The 17485-nt window shown below is 39.7% G+C and overlaps 1 protein-coding gene across 5 annotated transcripts in view; it reads left to right on the top strand.

Moving 5' to 3' along the window:
• smap1 (small ArfGAP 1) overlaps positions 1-17485 on the top strand; it is a 128805-nt gene that overhangs the window by 109419 nt on the left and 1901 nt on the right. For all 5 annotated transcript variants that reach the window (XM_073056487.1, XM_073056489.1, XM_073056488.1 and 2 more), the window contains one exon: positions 10424-10737. In XM_073056487.1, coding sequence (XP_072912588.1) covers positions 10424-10737 — 314 coding nt within the window. The remainder of the gene's footprint in view (positions 1-10423; positions 10738-17485) is intronic.

Raw genomic sequence — 17485 nt, 5'->3', positions numbered from 1 at the left:
AATTCTGGATCCGTAAAGCAAGGTCCCCTTGGATCCCATGCCTCCTTACTTTCTCAATAAGCTTTGCACTGGGGTACCTTATCAAATGCCTTACTGAAATCCATATACACTACACCATCTGCTGTACCTTCATCAACGTGTTTATCAATTGTACCCACCTCTACTTTCTCTGGCAGCTTGTCCACGTCCCATGAACAAATAACTGAAATCCTAAATATCAATAAAGCCACCTTCAGGGAAGGGCAGGGAAGAGTAGCTCCTGCTTTCAACTGAGCCTCTCCTGATCAGAACCAATTTTATTGCCAGAGGAGAAATACTTGATCATACTCACTCATCATGTGTCACTCATTATACTTGATCTCTATATAAAAAAAATGTACCTCAGATCCCCTTAAATTGTTTTCCCTCTCACTTAAAAACTGTACCTAATTTTATAATTCCCTATTCTAGGTTATTATTTGTGGCTATTTATTTTATTTCTGCCCCTCATGATTTTATAAACTTCTTAAGGTCACCGCTCAGCCTCCTAGACTCCATGGAAAAATGCCTTGGCATATCCAAATTCTCCGTGTAACTCAAAGCCTCTAGTCTTGGTAACATCCTTGTAAATATTCTTTGTACCCTTTTCAGTGTAATGGCATCCTTCCTATACCAACAGCATACAGTTCTCCATATGTGGCCCAACCAACATATTGTACATGTGTGTCATTTAGCAATATGGAGGCCTGATTGAATTGCTCCTTTGGAAGGTTGGTGGTGGGGTGGGGGCAGGTGAGGGCTGTTGATTTACATCATTACTGAGCTGTTTAATCCCTCTGCTCTTCTTTTCCTGACCTTTGCATCACAATTCATTCTGGTTATCTCTGTGGCAGTCTATGGAACTGCACAGCCTCTACAGACTTGGTACAGTAGTCAGATGTGAACTAGGCAGGAGCTCACAACCAAGTTATACACGAATGCACAGGCCAGGTTTTAACACTTCTTACAGGCACTAAACCACTGGAACCATTGTTTAAAGCAAGGATGTTCCAGTTCCATAGATTAGTTTTGTTGACTCCTTTTTTTTTGGCTTAGGACAAAATGTAATTCTAATTTCACCACCTAAAATGGGTGAAATTCAATTACCAGACAAATGTACTTAAAGCTGGAAAGACACTGGGCTCTGACAAGGTCAGAACAAATTCACTTCAACCAATAAAGGACAAAGTCACACTAAACTGTTAAACTGATCAACAGTTATATACTTTAATTCCTATTTACCAAATGTACAACCGTTGGCAAAGTTAATGAGAATGATATCATTGAGTATATCTTGTTAATTTCAACAGTAATTGTTTTCTATGAATGTTCTGAGCATAATGTTGTGGGATACTCAATTTTACTTTAATTTTCCTCAGTTCTTCTGCCATTTCTCCCATTTTCCAGAGGTTTTTTTGTTGAAGTACATTCAATGGCTGTGGCAGCTTGCTCAAGTAGTCAATCTCATAAAGTGTCATCAAACAAATTACTTACTTACTTTATTGTCGCCAAACAATTGATACTAGAGCGTACAGTCGTCACAGCGATATTTGATTCTGCACTTCGTGCTCCCTGGAGTACAAATCAATAGTAAATATAATAAAAATTTAAATTATAAATCATAAATAAAAAATAGTAAAGGGTAAGTAAGGTAGTGCAAAAAATTAATTGATGATGAATATTATATTAATTTTGACTGTGTGGTGTCTTGACCTAGAAGAAGCACTGGCTGATGGGAATCTGGTTGTTCTTTTGTCCTTCCAGCTTGTTTATTATCATTGTCCTTCCTGTGGACTGGAACCCCATCATATTTGACCTACCAAAATGAACCACCTCACACTTACCTGGGTTGAACACCATCTGCCACTTCTCAGCCCAATTTTGCATCCTATCAATGTCCTGCTGTAACCTCTGACAGCCCTCCACACTATCCAGAACACCCCCAACCTTTGTGTCATCAGCACATTTACTAACCCATCCCTCCACTTCCTCATCCAGGTCATTTATAAAAATCACGATGAGTAGGGGACCCAGGACAGATCCCTGAGGCACACCACTGGTCACCGACCTCCATGCAGAGTATGACACATCTACAATCACTCTGTGTTTTCTGTGGGCAAGCTAGTTCTGGATCCACAAAGCAATGTCCCATTGGATCCCATGCCTCCTTACTTTCTCAATACGCCTTGCATGGGGTACCTTATCAAATGCCTTGCTGAAATCTATATACGTTGCATCTGCTGCTCTACCTTCATCAATGTGTTTAGTCACATCCTCAAAAAATTCAGTCAGGCTTGTAAGGCATGACCTGCTTTTGACAAAGCCACGCTGAATATTCCTAACCATTTATGCCTCTCCAAATGTTCATAAATCCTGCCTCTCAGAATCTTCTCCATCATCTTACCAACCACTGAAGTAAGACTCACTGTTCTATAATTTCCTGGGTTATCTCTACTCCCTTTCTTGAATAAGGGAAATACATCTGCAACCCTCCAATCCTCTGGAACCTCTCCCGTCCCCATTGGTGATGCATAGATCATTGCCAGAAGCTCAGCAGTCTCCTCCCTTGCCTCCCACTGTAGCATGGAGTACGTCTTATCTAGTGTCAGTGACTTATCCAAATTAACGCTTTCCAGAAGTTCCCGCACATCTCTTAATATCTATATGCTCAAGCTTTTCAGTCTGCTGCAAGTCATCCCTACAATAGCCAAGATCCTTTTCTGTAGTGAATACTGAAGGAAAGTACTCATTAAGTACCACTGCTATCTCCTCCAGTTCCATACACACTTTTCCACTGTCACACTTGATGTGGTCTTATTCTCTCACGTCCTATTCTCTTGCTCTTCACATTCTTGTAGAATGCCTTGGGGTTTTCCTTAATTCTGTCCACCAAGGCCTTCTCATGGCCCCTTCTGGCTCTCCTAATTTCATTCTTAAGCTCTTTCCTGCTAGCTTTATAATCTTCTCGATCTCTATCTTTACATATTTTTTTTTAACCTTTCACAAGCTTTCCGCTTCTTGACTAGATTTACAACAGCCTTTGTACACCACAGTTCCTGTACCCTGCTATCCTCTCCCTCTCTCATTGGAACGTACCTATACAGAACTCCACACAAATATCCCTTGAACATTTGCCACATTTCTTCCATGCATTTCTCTCAGAACATCTGTTCCCAATTTATGTTTCCAAATTCCTGCCTGATAGCCTCATATTTCCCCTTACTCCAATTAAATGCTTTCCTAACTTATCTGTTCCTATCCCTCTCCAATGCTATGGTAAAGAAGATAGAATTGTGATCATTATCTCCAACGTGTTCTCCCAGTGAGAGTTCTGACACCTTACCAGGTTCATTTCCCAATACCAGATCAAGAACAGCCTCTCCTCTTGTAAGCTTATCTACATATTGTGTCAGGAAACCTACCTGAACACACCTAACAATCGCCAGCCCATTTAAACCCCTCACTCTCAGGAGATGCCAATCAATATTTGGGAAATTAAAATCTCCCTCCACCACAACCCTGTTATTATTACACCTTTCCAGACTCTGTCTCCCTATCTGCTCTTCAATGTTCTTGTTACTATTAGGTGGTCTATAATAAATACCCAGTAGAGTTATTGACCCCTTCCTGTTCTGAACTTCCACCCACAGAGACTCTGTAGACAATCCCTCCATGACTTCCTCCTTTCCTGCATTCCTGACACTATCTCTGATCAACAGTGCCATGCCCCCACCTCTTTTGCCTCTCTCCCTGTCCTTTCTGAAACATTTAAAGCCTGGCACCTGAAGTAACCATTCCTGCCCTGAGCCATCCAAGTCTCTGTAATGGGCACAACATCATAGCTCCAAGTACTGATCCTCGCTTTAAGCTCATCCACTCTGTTAATAATACTCCTTGCATGAAAATAGACACATCTCAAACCATCGGTCTGAATGCATCCCTTCTCTTATCACTTGCCTATCCTCCCTTGCACTGTCTCCAAGCTTTCTCTATTTGCGAGCCAACCACCTCTTCCTCCATCTTTTCAGTTCGGTTCCCAACCCTCAGCAATTCTATTTTAAAACTCTCTCCAAGAGCCTTGACAAACCTGCCCACCAGGATTTTGGTCCCCCTGGGATTGGAGTGCAACCTGTCCTTTTTGTTCAGGTCGTACCTGCCCCAAAAGAAATCCCAATGATCCAGAAATCTGAAAATGCTTACCCTCTGCTCCAATACCTCAGCCACGCATTTATCCTCCACCTCATTCTATTCTTGTACCCATTGTCACATGGCACAGGCAGTAATACCGAGATTACTACCTTTGAAGTCCTGCTTCTCAACTTCCTTTCTAACTCCCTGTTGTCTGTTCTCAGGACCTCCTCCCTTTTCCTACCTATGTTGTTGGTACCAATATGTATCATGACCTCTGGCTATTCTCCTTCCCACTTTAGGATATTGTGGACATAATCAGAAACGTCCCGGACCCTGGTACCTGGGAGGCAAACTATCATCCAAGTTTCTTACCTGCATCCACAGAATCACCTGTCTGACCCCCTAACTATAGAGTCCCCTATCTCTGCTGCCATCCTCTTCCCTTCCCTACCCTTCTGAGCCACAAGGCCAAACTTTGTGCCAGAGGCGCAGCCACTGTTGCTTCTCCCAGGTAGGTTGTCCCTCCCAGCAGTACTCAAACAGGAGTACTTGTTGTTGAGGAGGTCAGCTACAGAGGTACTCTCCCGCATCCGACTCTTGCCCTTCCCTCTTCTGACTGTAACCCACTTATCTGTTTCCTAAGGCACTGGTGTGACTACCTGCCTATAGCTCCTCACTCTCCTTGACCAGACGAAGGTCATTATTATATCATAATGTATGATCATTATTATTAATAATTAAACAGTCGTATCTATAGCAAGAACTTGTAAGTTGAATGTAAATTTCAAAACAAGCTATAATTTTGAGCTTGGGATTTTCAAGTCCTAACATACTGATACCAACAGCTGCAATTTTAATCCTGTTGGATTGAAATTCATAAGTTCCATTGTGTTTATCTATTTAACTAGTCTTCCTCCTCTTTAAATAAATACTTTTAGTTTTAAAGTTATTGTTTTGACATGATCTAAAGTTTACATCTTCACCTTTACATATCAATTAAATCATTAATCTGGAGACAGACCTTTATAAAGCTTGGCACTGCATAAATGGCTCTTACATGTCATTCAGAAGCATCCTTGGATAAGTTAACATCCTGAGAAAATGCTTTTATTCCACATTAATGTCCAAACAAATTCATAACCTTCAATTGATATTCCAGATATGCCTTTATCATAATTCAAGTGAAGGTAACTGACACAAAAATATCATAATATACCTGTGCCTATGAGTAGCTGTTCTGTCTGCCCTTTGAAGCTTAATTGAAAGAAAACAGATTTTGTTTTCCACTATTGATTTATGTCAGTTGAATGTTTTATGAAAGCCTTATCGCTCTTTTTTAATACCCACTATCCTTTAGCACAAACTTACCTAGCAGTTATATCTTTATCTATAGTTATACCATTTGATTAATTCTTTCCTTCCACATGACATTAATAGTGTCCCTTGAAGAAAAAAAATACTACTTTCTGATGTATGTTACTTGTGCAAAGTTATTCATTGTCATTTAGAATAAACCAATAGACATGGAAATTAAGCATTAATTTTTCTTTTAGGTCAACATTCTAATTTATTGAAGCTGCCCTGCTCATTGATGAACATATCTTTATTTTGTTGTAAGCAGTATTGGACTAAGCATTTTGATGTTTTCAAAGATACATCCTGGATTACCTTTGGACTTTCTATTGAAAGACTGGTTCTTTATGATGACAGTAGGAGAGTGAAGCACTTGTGAAATCCACTTCTGGAACCCAACTGAATACATTTCCCTAGCACCCCACCCCCTAAGCACTGAATATCTTCATTGTATTATCTGAGTGGATAATAAGTCAGACACCTTGTTCACTCTGAAGGTGCATGAAAGGTTCTGGACCTCTTCATCTTGAAAATTCCTGATGCTAGCAAGTCAGCACTCGGTAGTCTGTGTATAACCACGAAGGAAATAAAACTGATCTCTTACTTTGTCTTTCTATGTACAATATGTACAATAATTATAATCCATTCTTAGACTTGAAATATGGAAGGCATTGGTCATTCGATTAAAAAGCTGAGTTTTAGATCCATTTTAGTAGTAATTACCTCATTAAACACTTATGATTAATTAAGTAATGACATTTGCAATTTGCAAACACCAGAGGGCATATGCACAAAATTAAGGGAGGGAAGTTTAGGGGAGACATCAGGGGTAAGTTTTTTACACAGAGGGTTGTGAGTGCCTGGAATGACTTGCCAGGGATGGTGGTGAAGGCTAAGACATTAGGGGTATTTAAGAGTGTCTTGGACAGGCACATGGATGAAAGAAAAATGGAAGGTTATGGGGTAGTGTGGGTTTAGTACTTTTTTTAAAGGATTATATGGGTCGGCACCACATGGAGGGCTGAAGGGCCTGTACTGTGCTGTAGTGTTCTATGGTTCTAAGCAGAACATGGTCGGGTGGAATGTTTTCAAGGAGGTCCAGCTCAGGAATATTCAGTTCAAAATAATATTAATTTCTTAATTGGTAAGAACATGTCTCAGTACTCTTATTTCAGACATTGACCGTCAGATCAGTGCCATGTATTTTGTTTCCATATATTTGCAATCTGCAAGACCTTTGAATCTGGTGCAAATTTTATGTCTAGGGCAGTAGTATTTGAAGTACACATGTGTGTCTTCTCCTGAGGTATGATCTCAGCACACGGTAATGATCAGCCAGTCCCCACAAGGACCTATACATAATTTCACTGGTATTGGTAAAAACACCACTGTAGCCTAAATCATGCTGTTAGTGTGGTGATGTCTTAAGCTTGTCATCTTGTTTCTACTCAAGCTCAGTTTCACTGCTCCCTTTTGCATCTAAAAGGTAAAATAATTTTACTGTCATTAATTATAGTAATTAACTTTTCCAGATATTTGGAAGTGACAGGAAATTAATTATGAGCACAAGAGAAAAGGGCGCTTGGTTCTATTATGGAAATCTATCACAAGTGTAGCATAAAAATAAGATCCTGTGTCTACATAGTGAGGTCAAATTATAGCTTTGGTAGATTAATAAAACCCTCCACAATGACGCAACTGTACTGTACTTAAGTGATTGTGTGGGTAAATATTAAAAGAAATTGCTTTCTGGCTTTCATCTAGGTCCCTTATTGCAATTTTATTAAACCTGATCGTTTGATTTTTAATACCTAATGGAATTATTTTGTTTACATTAGCAATGATCCTTGCCATGTAGCAGTTTAAAACTCTCAAAATTTTGCAATTTCAATTAGCATTGACTTGTGTATGTTCTTGTATAGCATTAACTCCCTGCTGGAAGTTAAAAAGAACTTAGCTAATGCATAACACTATACACTAAATATCAGTTAAGAGAGTTGCAATGAAATATGAATCTGAGCTTAAGTGGCTGCATTTATTGCAATCAAAGAAAATTTTAAGTGTAAGTTATGAAGGGTAGCCTGCTGACACTGTAAGTTTATTATCATCCTGTATCTTTCAAAAGCAGTGTATTTATCAGGTACAGTATTTAGGCAAATTAAAATTAATGTACACTTTTATCAAGTGTCATAATACTTTAGATGGAAATCGCTGATGGTCCAAGTTGTGATCCATACCAACCTATGTGGGCTGTGGTTGCATTGAAAAGTCAGTTTAAAAGTAATGGTTGGATTTCTGAGGAGCTACACTTTGAACATAGAATAGTACAGCACATTACAGGCCCTTCAGCCCACAATGTTGTGCCGACCCTCAAACCCTGTCTCCCATATAACCTCCCACCTTAAATTCCTCCATATACCTGTCTAGTAGTCTCTTAAATTTTGTCTTTAACTATGATGAGCTAATTCATCTTGTTCAGAACTGAATCAGAAAATATGGCCTTCTCTTCAAATCTGATAGGCAGAAAAATTATTTCAGTGAGTAGTTGGGGAAAAAATGAAATCTTGGAATGAATAGTATTTTCAGCATTTCCTAATTTGTTTTCTGAATGAAAACAGGAAGGAACATTAAATTTGAGACATGATTAAAGTTAGTGGTATCAAATAACTTTGTACCAATTTTTCCCAAAGCTTTGTGGTTTCCTTAACTTCACTTGTGTCTGGTAGAAATTGCTATTCACTGATCTCCTCGGCACTACTCAATAGAATGCTGATTTGTTACCCTGTTTTTGTTCCTGGAGTATGTACACTTGCAGCTACCCAGTATTACCCCAGTTCTTCACAAAAATATATATGCATCCACCATGGCAGTGTGCTGCTGTGCCAGGAACCTAGTGTTGCTGCAGCATTGAAATGGTGATTTCATCACCAAAAGTAATATGTAAGGTCTGTCTGTGGGATCTGGTACTGGGCAGGTAAGATATGTAGGGGGGTTAGGGGTTGTATCTCTGATGACGTGAATGCAGACTTAGCCAATCATAGTGCCAAAACACATCCTGTCACTAAAATAGTTTTTAAATGTGCTCTTGTCTTCTCTCAGAGCTCTCACTCTGTAATAATTCATTTGTTTAATGTAATTTTCAGGCTTTTGATTAAGGTTACTAAGTGAATGACTGCAGAGTATGCTTAAAGTGACTGAAAATGGCCCATCTCAACTGACCTGGTTTTTTCATTTTAGTGAGGGCCCAACGTGCTTGAATTTGGATAATTCAATTTATCCCACACTGTGGGAGAGAAATACATATTTCTCATGTTGCGTGTGTGAGATGTGTATAAATTTTGTGCCGTGTCCAAAGATGATTAGGTTTCCCATAGTTACGTAGTATGTAAATGAACTTGTAATTGATGTTACCCGGACTCTGACTGTCAATGAAGGAAGGACAGTTGACATGACGTCATGATGATATATGACCTGTAGACAGTTGACATGAAGTTACAATGGTACATGACCTGTAGGGGAGTTTCAAGCTTGTGGCCTTGCCATCATATTGTTGTTTATTTGTGGTTGCTCATAGGAATTCAAATTTCAGATTAAATTTATTATCAAAGTACATATGTATGTCATTGTATACTACTCTGAGATTCATTTTCTTGTAGGCCTACTCAATAGATACATTATAGATTAATAACCATAATAGAATCAATGAAAGATCACACCAACTTGGGCATTCAGCCAATGTGGAAAAGACATGCAAACTATGGAAATACAAAAAGAAAGAAATAATAACAAATAAGCAATAAAAATTGAGAACATGAGATGGAAGAGTTTTGAAAGTCAGTCCATAGGTTGTGGAAACATTTTGAAAACAAAGGAGCTGGTTGTGGATTACAGGAGGAGACAGGTTAACCCCTATTGACATCAATGGATCTTGTGTTGAGAGGGTAAACAGATTAAAGTTCCTCGGCATCCCCATCACCGAGGACCTCACTTGGTCTGTACAAACCAGCTGTGTGGTGATAAAGGTACATCAGCACCTCTTTCACCTCATATGCTTGAGGAAATACTGGCTGTATCACTGTCTGGTATGGGAACTGAACCTCCCTTAATCGCAGGATTCTGCGGAGTGGTGTGGACAGCCAGCGCATCTGTAGTTGTGAACTTCCTGTGATTCAGGACATTTACAAAGACAGGTGTGAGAAAAGGGCCTGAAGGATCATTGGGGACATGAGTCACCCCAAACACAATCTATTCCAGCTACTACCATCCAGGAAACGGTACCACAGCATAAAAGTGAGGACCAACAGGTTCCAGGACAGCTTCTTCCACCAGGCCATCAGACTGATTAACTCACACTGATTTGAATGTATCTCTGTCTTACATTGACTGTTCTATTTATTATAAATTACTATGATTGCACATTTAGATGGAGATGTAAAGATTTTTACTCATGTATGTGAAGGATGTAAGAAATAAAGTCAATTCAATGAAGTGAAGTTGAGTCAACTCTTTGCTTCAAGAGCCTGATGGTTGTGGGGTAATTATTCCTGAACCTGTGGGTGTGAGCCCTGAGGCCCCTGTACCACCTTCCTGATGGCAGCAACAAGATGGGAGCATGTCCTGGGTGGTCGGGGTCCCTGATGATGGATGCTGCTTTCCTGCAACAACATTTCATGTAGATATGCTCAGTGGTGGGGAGGGCTTTTCTCGTGATGAACTGGGCCGTATCCACTACTTTTATACATAAGCAAATTTATCTAAGCTGAAAATACCCAATAGACTTTATACACTATGTATTAGGGCATATTGAAAGGCACATAAATTAATCCTGTCCTCTGTAAAATATTATGCACTTTATTTATTTAGTATTTGTTTACACTGTTTGCATAACCAAATTTTTAGTATATATTTTTATTCTCTACAGCTGCTGTGTTTATGGCACCTACTCCAATGCCGTTTGTTTCGCACTCTACGACTAGCTATCCTAATTTCCCAAGCCTTGGAGCCCCCTTGCCTGCTCCCACAGGCATGATGGGGAACATGATGGGACAGTCAGTTGGAATGATGGGACAGCCAACAGGGATGGTGGTTGGGATTGGAATGCCCAATGGATTCATGGGTAATGCCCAAGCTGGTGTCATCAGAGCTCCAGAGAATATGGTGGGTCTTCAAGGAGGAGTGCTCGGAAACTCGTATGGGGTACAACCAAGCCAACCACCACAGTGGAACCTCAGTCAGGTCAGTGAAGTCTAGTTCTTATTTAGTAGAAATGTAAAATTGCCATCTAGACTTATCTGTGCTGCTCCTTCACTACGACAAATCTAGCTGATTATTGATGTGAGTTTTCTGTGCTTTTTATTTGAGGTTCACTGTTACTCCATCATGCAGGTACTTGCCTGTGGAATGATATTAATCATTGTCATGGAATAGCTTAAAGCATTTAATCTCTTTGTTAGTAATCTAATTCACCCACTGCAGAATTTTCTGCAATGGACTAGCACTTTATAAACACCATGGGAGTTGTATTGAAAAATAAAAATGGCTGGTCTGCCAACTGCAGCCCATATCAAAAGAAAGACAAAAGACGGGCTTTGAGAATTAGGATTTTAATTTCTACTATTAACTTGTCTTCACTGTCTGGTATTCTATATCAGGTCCAGGTAGAGATTTGAGATACACTGTGAAAATAGAATGCTCAATCTCCAGGGTTTTTAACCGAGACGAGTGACTTGAAACAATGAAAAGGCAGGTTTACAAGTTAATTTTTTAAAATGTTCTTTATGCTTAGAGTATATCTAATTAGTTATGAGGAAAACATGATTATTTGACATGTTATTTGAATATCTTAAGCTATCAGCCTATATAGAACTGACATGGGTAGTATTTATTCATTCAAATGTTAAGACCCTAGATACTGCCATAAGAAAAATTATTGCAAAAAGCTGGAATCTATTGGTGCAGGGTGCTCTAGGAAAAGTCAGTGTTTTATTCTTCGTTAGGAAGCTTATTTTCTATACCTTGCCAAGCACAGCATGACTATTAACACATCCCACCTATTACCATCTCTGGGTTGCTGAATGCATTGGGAACACTTACAATGTTCCCAATTTGTAAGTGCTCCACTTACAATGAAAATTTAGATCCATTAATTCTGTATTTTAAAATACCTTTAACAAATGTCTTCAATCTGCTTTTTGCAGGTGACCCCTATGTTACAGGCACTTAGGTTGGAAAATTTGGTCTTGCAGAATTTACTCAAAAATAACTACCCCCAAAATTTCAAGATGTGGAATAAAAATAATTCCCACACAATTAATGTAAAATAAGTATATACCGTAAGTGTAATTTTTTTAAGCTTGCATTTCCTGACACATAGTTGAGAGGCAGAGTAAATCAGCAGTGTTGTAATAGTGGGGCAGACTTGATGGGCTAAATGGCCTAATTCTGCTTCTATGTCTTTTGGTTGTATGTGAAACAGAAAGTGCCTCCAACCCCTGACAATGTGGTGGTCACCTGTATTAAGTTTTAAAACACTTTCTTCCTTCTGTGCTCAAGTGTCCGTTTTTCTTCACAGAGGGCAGTGTTCAGAGTTTTCTCAACAATGTCAAGCAGGTTTTGTGAAATACCAGTTCTTTCTGAAGTTAGTCCAACTTTCCTTTCCATTGAAGCATAATCCAATGGTCATCTGATCTGCACATTTCCAGATCCACATCATGGGTCAAGTTGTGTCAACATAATCTTTCTTGACATCAATCCTGGTCGTCTAATTTCTGTCTGAGTCTGCTAAAATTATTTTTCTTAGTGGTGTTTCATGTATTTAGTACCAAGACAATTAGTCCACAATCACGTTTGAATTTAAAAATAACATTATAACTTTTTTATTGTTACCTTCTTTGAACTGTTAACAGGTGTTTAATTCTAGCTCTTATAAAAAGAGGTACAGTGTTTATAAAAATAATTTGAACTCTTTAGACTCATTAGTGTTAAATCTGAGGTGCAGGATTTTGTGAAAGTTTAAATAGCTTTAAGAAATGTCTGGAAATACTCAGCATGCCAGGCATTTAGCATATCAAATAGAATCAGTACCTTTCTCCCACACAAGCTATCTGGCCTTCTGAGCTCATTCAGCTTCTGTAATATTTTGATATTGTAAATTGGCAAAAGATAAATCTGCATGACTAACCCATTTATTGTGACTCCAGCAGTCAGAACATTAACTTCTCAACTGATAATTGGTGTTAGAGCAATGATTTATTAGCATCAGCCCCGATTATGATTTTTTTTTAAAAATAGCTTTAGTTTAAGCAATTTCTTACATTCTTAAGGGTTTCTTACGATAGTTGAGATCCAATTGTAATGTTTCACTCACCATCCCAAATTATGTAAACCCTAGTCTATAAATTGTGTTAGCTTACATCATTTAGAACCCAGCTTATTCAATACTTTCTTTTAGACCACAAGATATAAGAGCAGAGTTAGAGGCCATTTGAGCCATCAAGTCTGCTCTGCCAACTTATCATATCCTCTCACCACCCATCTGCCTTCTTCCTAAATCCATGTATACCTTGGCCAGTCGAGAACATATATATATCTACTCTCCAAATCCACTCTATCAGGGCCTTTCACCATTTGGTAGGTTTCAATTAGGTCACCCCTCATTCTTCTGAATGTTGTGAATACAAGTCCAGAGCCAGCAAATGTTCTTCATATGAAAAGCTATTCAATCCTGGAATAATTTTTGTAACCTTTGAACTCTCTTCAGCTTTAGCACATCCTTTCTAAGATAAGAAATACTCCAAGTGAGGCCTCTCCAGTGCTTTTTAAAGTTTCAACATTACATCCTTGCTTTTATATTCTAGTCCTGTGAAATGAATGCTAACGTTGCATTTGCCTTCCTCATCACAAACTCAAGTTGGAAATTAACCTTCAGGAAATCCTGCACAAGGACTCCAGGTCCCTTTGCACCCCAGTTTTGGTATTTTCTCTCCATTTATAAAATAGCTAACCCTTTCATTTCTTCTACCAAAGTGCAATATCATACTCTTCCAGACAATGTATTCCATCAGCCATTTTGTCTATTCTCCTAATCTATCCTCGGTCCTTCTGTGGCCTTTCTACTTCCTCAATAATGTAAAAAGAATAGGTCCCAACACAGAACCATGTAGAACACCACTAATCAATGGCAGCCAACAAGAAAAGGCTCCTTTTACTCTTTGCCTCCTGCCAGTCAGCCACTGCTTTACCCATGCTGGAACTTTCCCTGTAATACCATGAGCTTGCTTGCTAAAGAGCCTCATGTGTGGCACCTTGTCAAATGCCTTCTGAAAATCCCAAGTGCACAACATCAACTGAATCTCCTTTGTCTAGCTTGCTTGTTGTTTCTTCAAAGAATTCCAACATATCTCGTTTTTCCTTGAGGAAACCATGTGACTACAGCCTATTTTATCATGTGTCTCCAAGGACCCTGAAATCTCATCCTTAATAATTGACTTCAACATCTTCCCAACAACTGAAGTCAGACTAACTGGCTCCCTCTTCTTGAAGAGTGGAGTGACATTTGCAGTTTTCCAGTCTTCTGGATCCATTCCAGAATCTAGTGATTCTTGAAAGATCTTTACCAATCCCTTCACAATCTCTTCAGCCACCTCTCTCAGAACCCTGGGGTGTACACCATTTGGTTTAGGTTACTTATCTCACCTTCAGACCTTTCAGTTTCCCAACAACTTTCTAGTAATAGTAACTTCACACTCATCATGCTAGTGTCTTCCAGAGTGAAGACTGATTACTATCTCTCCAGCACCATTTCCGGGAGGATTGATATCCACTCTCACCTCTCTTTTATGCTTTTAGGATCTGAAGAAACTTTTTTGCAACCTCTTTCATAGTGTTGACTGGCTTACTTCCATACTCCATGTTTGCCTTAACGACTTTGTTAGTTGCCTTCTGTTGGTTTTTAAAAGGTTCCCAATTCTCCAACCTTACTAATTTTTGCTCTATCAATTCCCTCTCTTTGCCTTTTTGTTGGCTTTGACTTGTAGCCTTGGTTGTGTCATCTTGCCTTTAGAATATTTCTTCCTCTGTGGGAGATATATATCCTTTGCCTTCCGAATTGCTTCCAGAAATTCCAGCCATTGCATCCCTGCCAGTGTTCATTTCCAATCAATTCTGGCTATTTCCTGTCACGTGCCTCTGTGATTCCCTTTACTCCACTGTATTACTGATACATCTGACTTCAACCCTCCTTCTCAAATTTCAGAGTGAATTAGATCCTATTATGTCCACTTACCCCTAAGTGTTCTTTGACCTTAAGCTCTCTAATCATTTCTGGTTTATTACACAACACCCAATCCTGATTAGAAATTTCCCCCTCTTGGAATCTAGCACCAGGCTGATTTTCCCAATCTATCTCCATATTGAAATCCCCCATGACTAATGTAACATTGCCCTTTCAGCATGCATTTTCTGTCTCCCATTGTAATTAGTAGATCACATCCTTACTATTGTTTGGGGGTCTATAAACAAGTCCCACTGGGGTCTTTTTAGTCTTGCAGTTCATTAATTCTATCCACAATGATTCAATACTCCCTGACCCTATGTCACCAGATTCTAAAGATTTGATTTTTTTTTACCAACACTGCAACCCGCCTCCTCTACTTTTCTTTCTGTCCTTTCGATACAATCTGTATCCTTTGACATTAAGCTCCCAGCTATAATCTTCTTTCAGCCATAATTCAGTGATGCCTACATCATATATGCCAATCAGTAAATGTGCTACAAGTTCATCTACCTTGTTCCGTATACTGTCCCCTTTCAAATATAACACCTTCAGTCCTGTATTCATTCTTTTCAATTTTGGATACCTTTTACTTTGCAATTCATCCTGACTGTAATTCTACTCTATCAACAGCCTCTCCTCAATACATATTGCCTCTGTTTGTAAACCAGATACCTCATCTTCACACCATCATCTGCCTTTCCTACAATACTGCTTCAAATACATGCAGCTCAGGACACTAGTCGCACCATACTCAACCTTTTGATTCCTAACTTTGTCTGAGATCTTACCAACATCTGCCTCCACAGACTCTCCACTAACTGTTCTGGCACTCTGGTTCACATCCTCCTGCAATTCTAGCTTAAACCCCACCATGCAGCATTAACAGACTTTCCCACTAGGATATTAGCCACCCTCCAGTTGGGGTGCAAACTGTCCCTTCTGTACAGGTCTCACGTTCCCTGGAAGAGAGCCCTATGATCCAAAAATTTTGTGCCCTCCCTCCTGCACCAACTCCTTATTTCTGGCCTCACTGGTGCGTGGCATGGTTAGCAATCCTGAGATCACAACCCTGGAGGTCCTGGCCTTTAACTTAGCACCTAATTTCTCAAATTCCCTATGCAGAACTTAATCACTCATCCTACCCATGTCATTGGTATCTACATGGACCACGACATCTGGCTATTCACCCTCCCATTTAATGCTGAGGACTGTATCCAAGATATCCTGGGCCCTGGCCCCCTGGAGGTAACATACCATCCGGGAATCTTGCTGTCGCCCACAAAACCACCTGTCTGTTCCCCTAACTGACATGCCACATCTTCTCCACCACCCCCCCCCCCCCACCTTTCCTTCCGAGTCACAGAGGTAGACTTAGTGCCAGAGAACCGACCACTGTGACTTTCCTCTGTTAGGTCAGGTCAATCCCCTCAACAGTATCCAAAGTACTCTGCACTGGCTCCTTAACTCCTTTCCCCTTCCTGTCATCCAGTCTCTTGTGTCCTGCCCTTTGGTGTAACTACCTCCCTGTATGTCCTGTCTATCACCACTTTAGCCTCCCAAATGAAAGCGGATTGTTAGAAACTGCAGCTGGATGTACTTACCGCGGTTGCAATCACTGGAGGTCTCCCTGCCTTTCCACATCCTGTAAGAGAGCATTCAAGTACACTGCCTGGCATCTCTACTATCCTAACTGAGCAGATATAAGGGAAGGCAAAAAAAACTTGCCCTCTGGAGCTTTTCTTTTGCTTTCTCTGAGTGAACTCTTTCCTCACTGAAACCTCGAAGAGTTAAAACCTCAAGATGACCACTCTGATTCTGTCCACTCAGGTGACTGCTGCTGTACTTGTTAATCAATCACAAATGTAGATTGTTTGCTGGGCCAATGCTCTATTACATTGTTGTGACTCATTTGCTGATGCCTTATCTACTTGTGTGTGAACCTGATTGAAAGCACCCCCCCTCTCATTCTTCCGATGTCCTTTTCCACTAGTTGACCAGTTGCGAGTATCTTTTTACCTCGCAAGCTGCTCCTGTCTTTTTCATAGTTACCATACATTCTTTCTGATATGTTCTGTTGCTGTCTCTTGTATGTTATGAGCTGGCTAAAGATGTAAGCAGAGATAAGACAAATGTTCAGTGATGATGCTTCAGCTGTTTTCTAAGTCATTAGTTTTGTAGGGACGAATTAACTTCATGCCTTTTTATCTCTCTGCATGTGTGCCTACTAGCATTTAATAGCTTTGCTTTTTTTCAGTGTTCCTCTTTGTTTTCTCTCTCCTTATTCACTGTCCATCAGCTACACATTAGTTAATTCTTAGTGTTGTTAGCATATAAACAAAAGGAGTCTCTTCTCTTTAGATGGCTGAGTTGATGTAATTTTGTTAATATCATAAAAGCTTTATTATGACAATGGTTAAAATCACAGACCATGAATACAAGGCCAGAGATCCAGCTGTAAGTTGTAGAGAAAATTGTTTACCAATGGAGTCATGGCGATGTGAAACTTATTTCCACATGGAGAGGTTTTGATATATTTAAGGAGTGGGTTGATGATGACGTAAGGTTGAAGTGAATAGAGGCTCACACTGATGGATTCAAATGAAAAAATTCATGAGCCAGCTCATATGGAATACAAGCCAAAGTAAGGAGTGGTTGGGCCAGTTGGCCTACTTCTGTCTTGTATCCTACACAGATGGATTATTAATAGTT

Source organism: Hemitrygon akajei, chromosome 9 (genome assembly GCF_048418815.1).
Source record: "Hemitrygon akajei chromosome 9, sHemAka1.3, whole genome shotgun sequence".
NCBI classification, from domain to species: Eukaryota; Metazoa; Chordata; class Chondrichthyes; order Myliobatiformes; family Dasyatidae; genus Hemitrygon; species Hemitrygon akajei.
The sequence above is the reverse complement of the archived record's forward strand: the minus strand, read 5'-3'. Positions and strand labels throughout refer to the sequence as shown.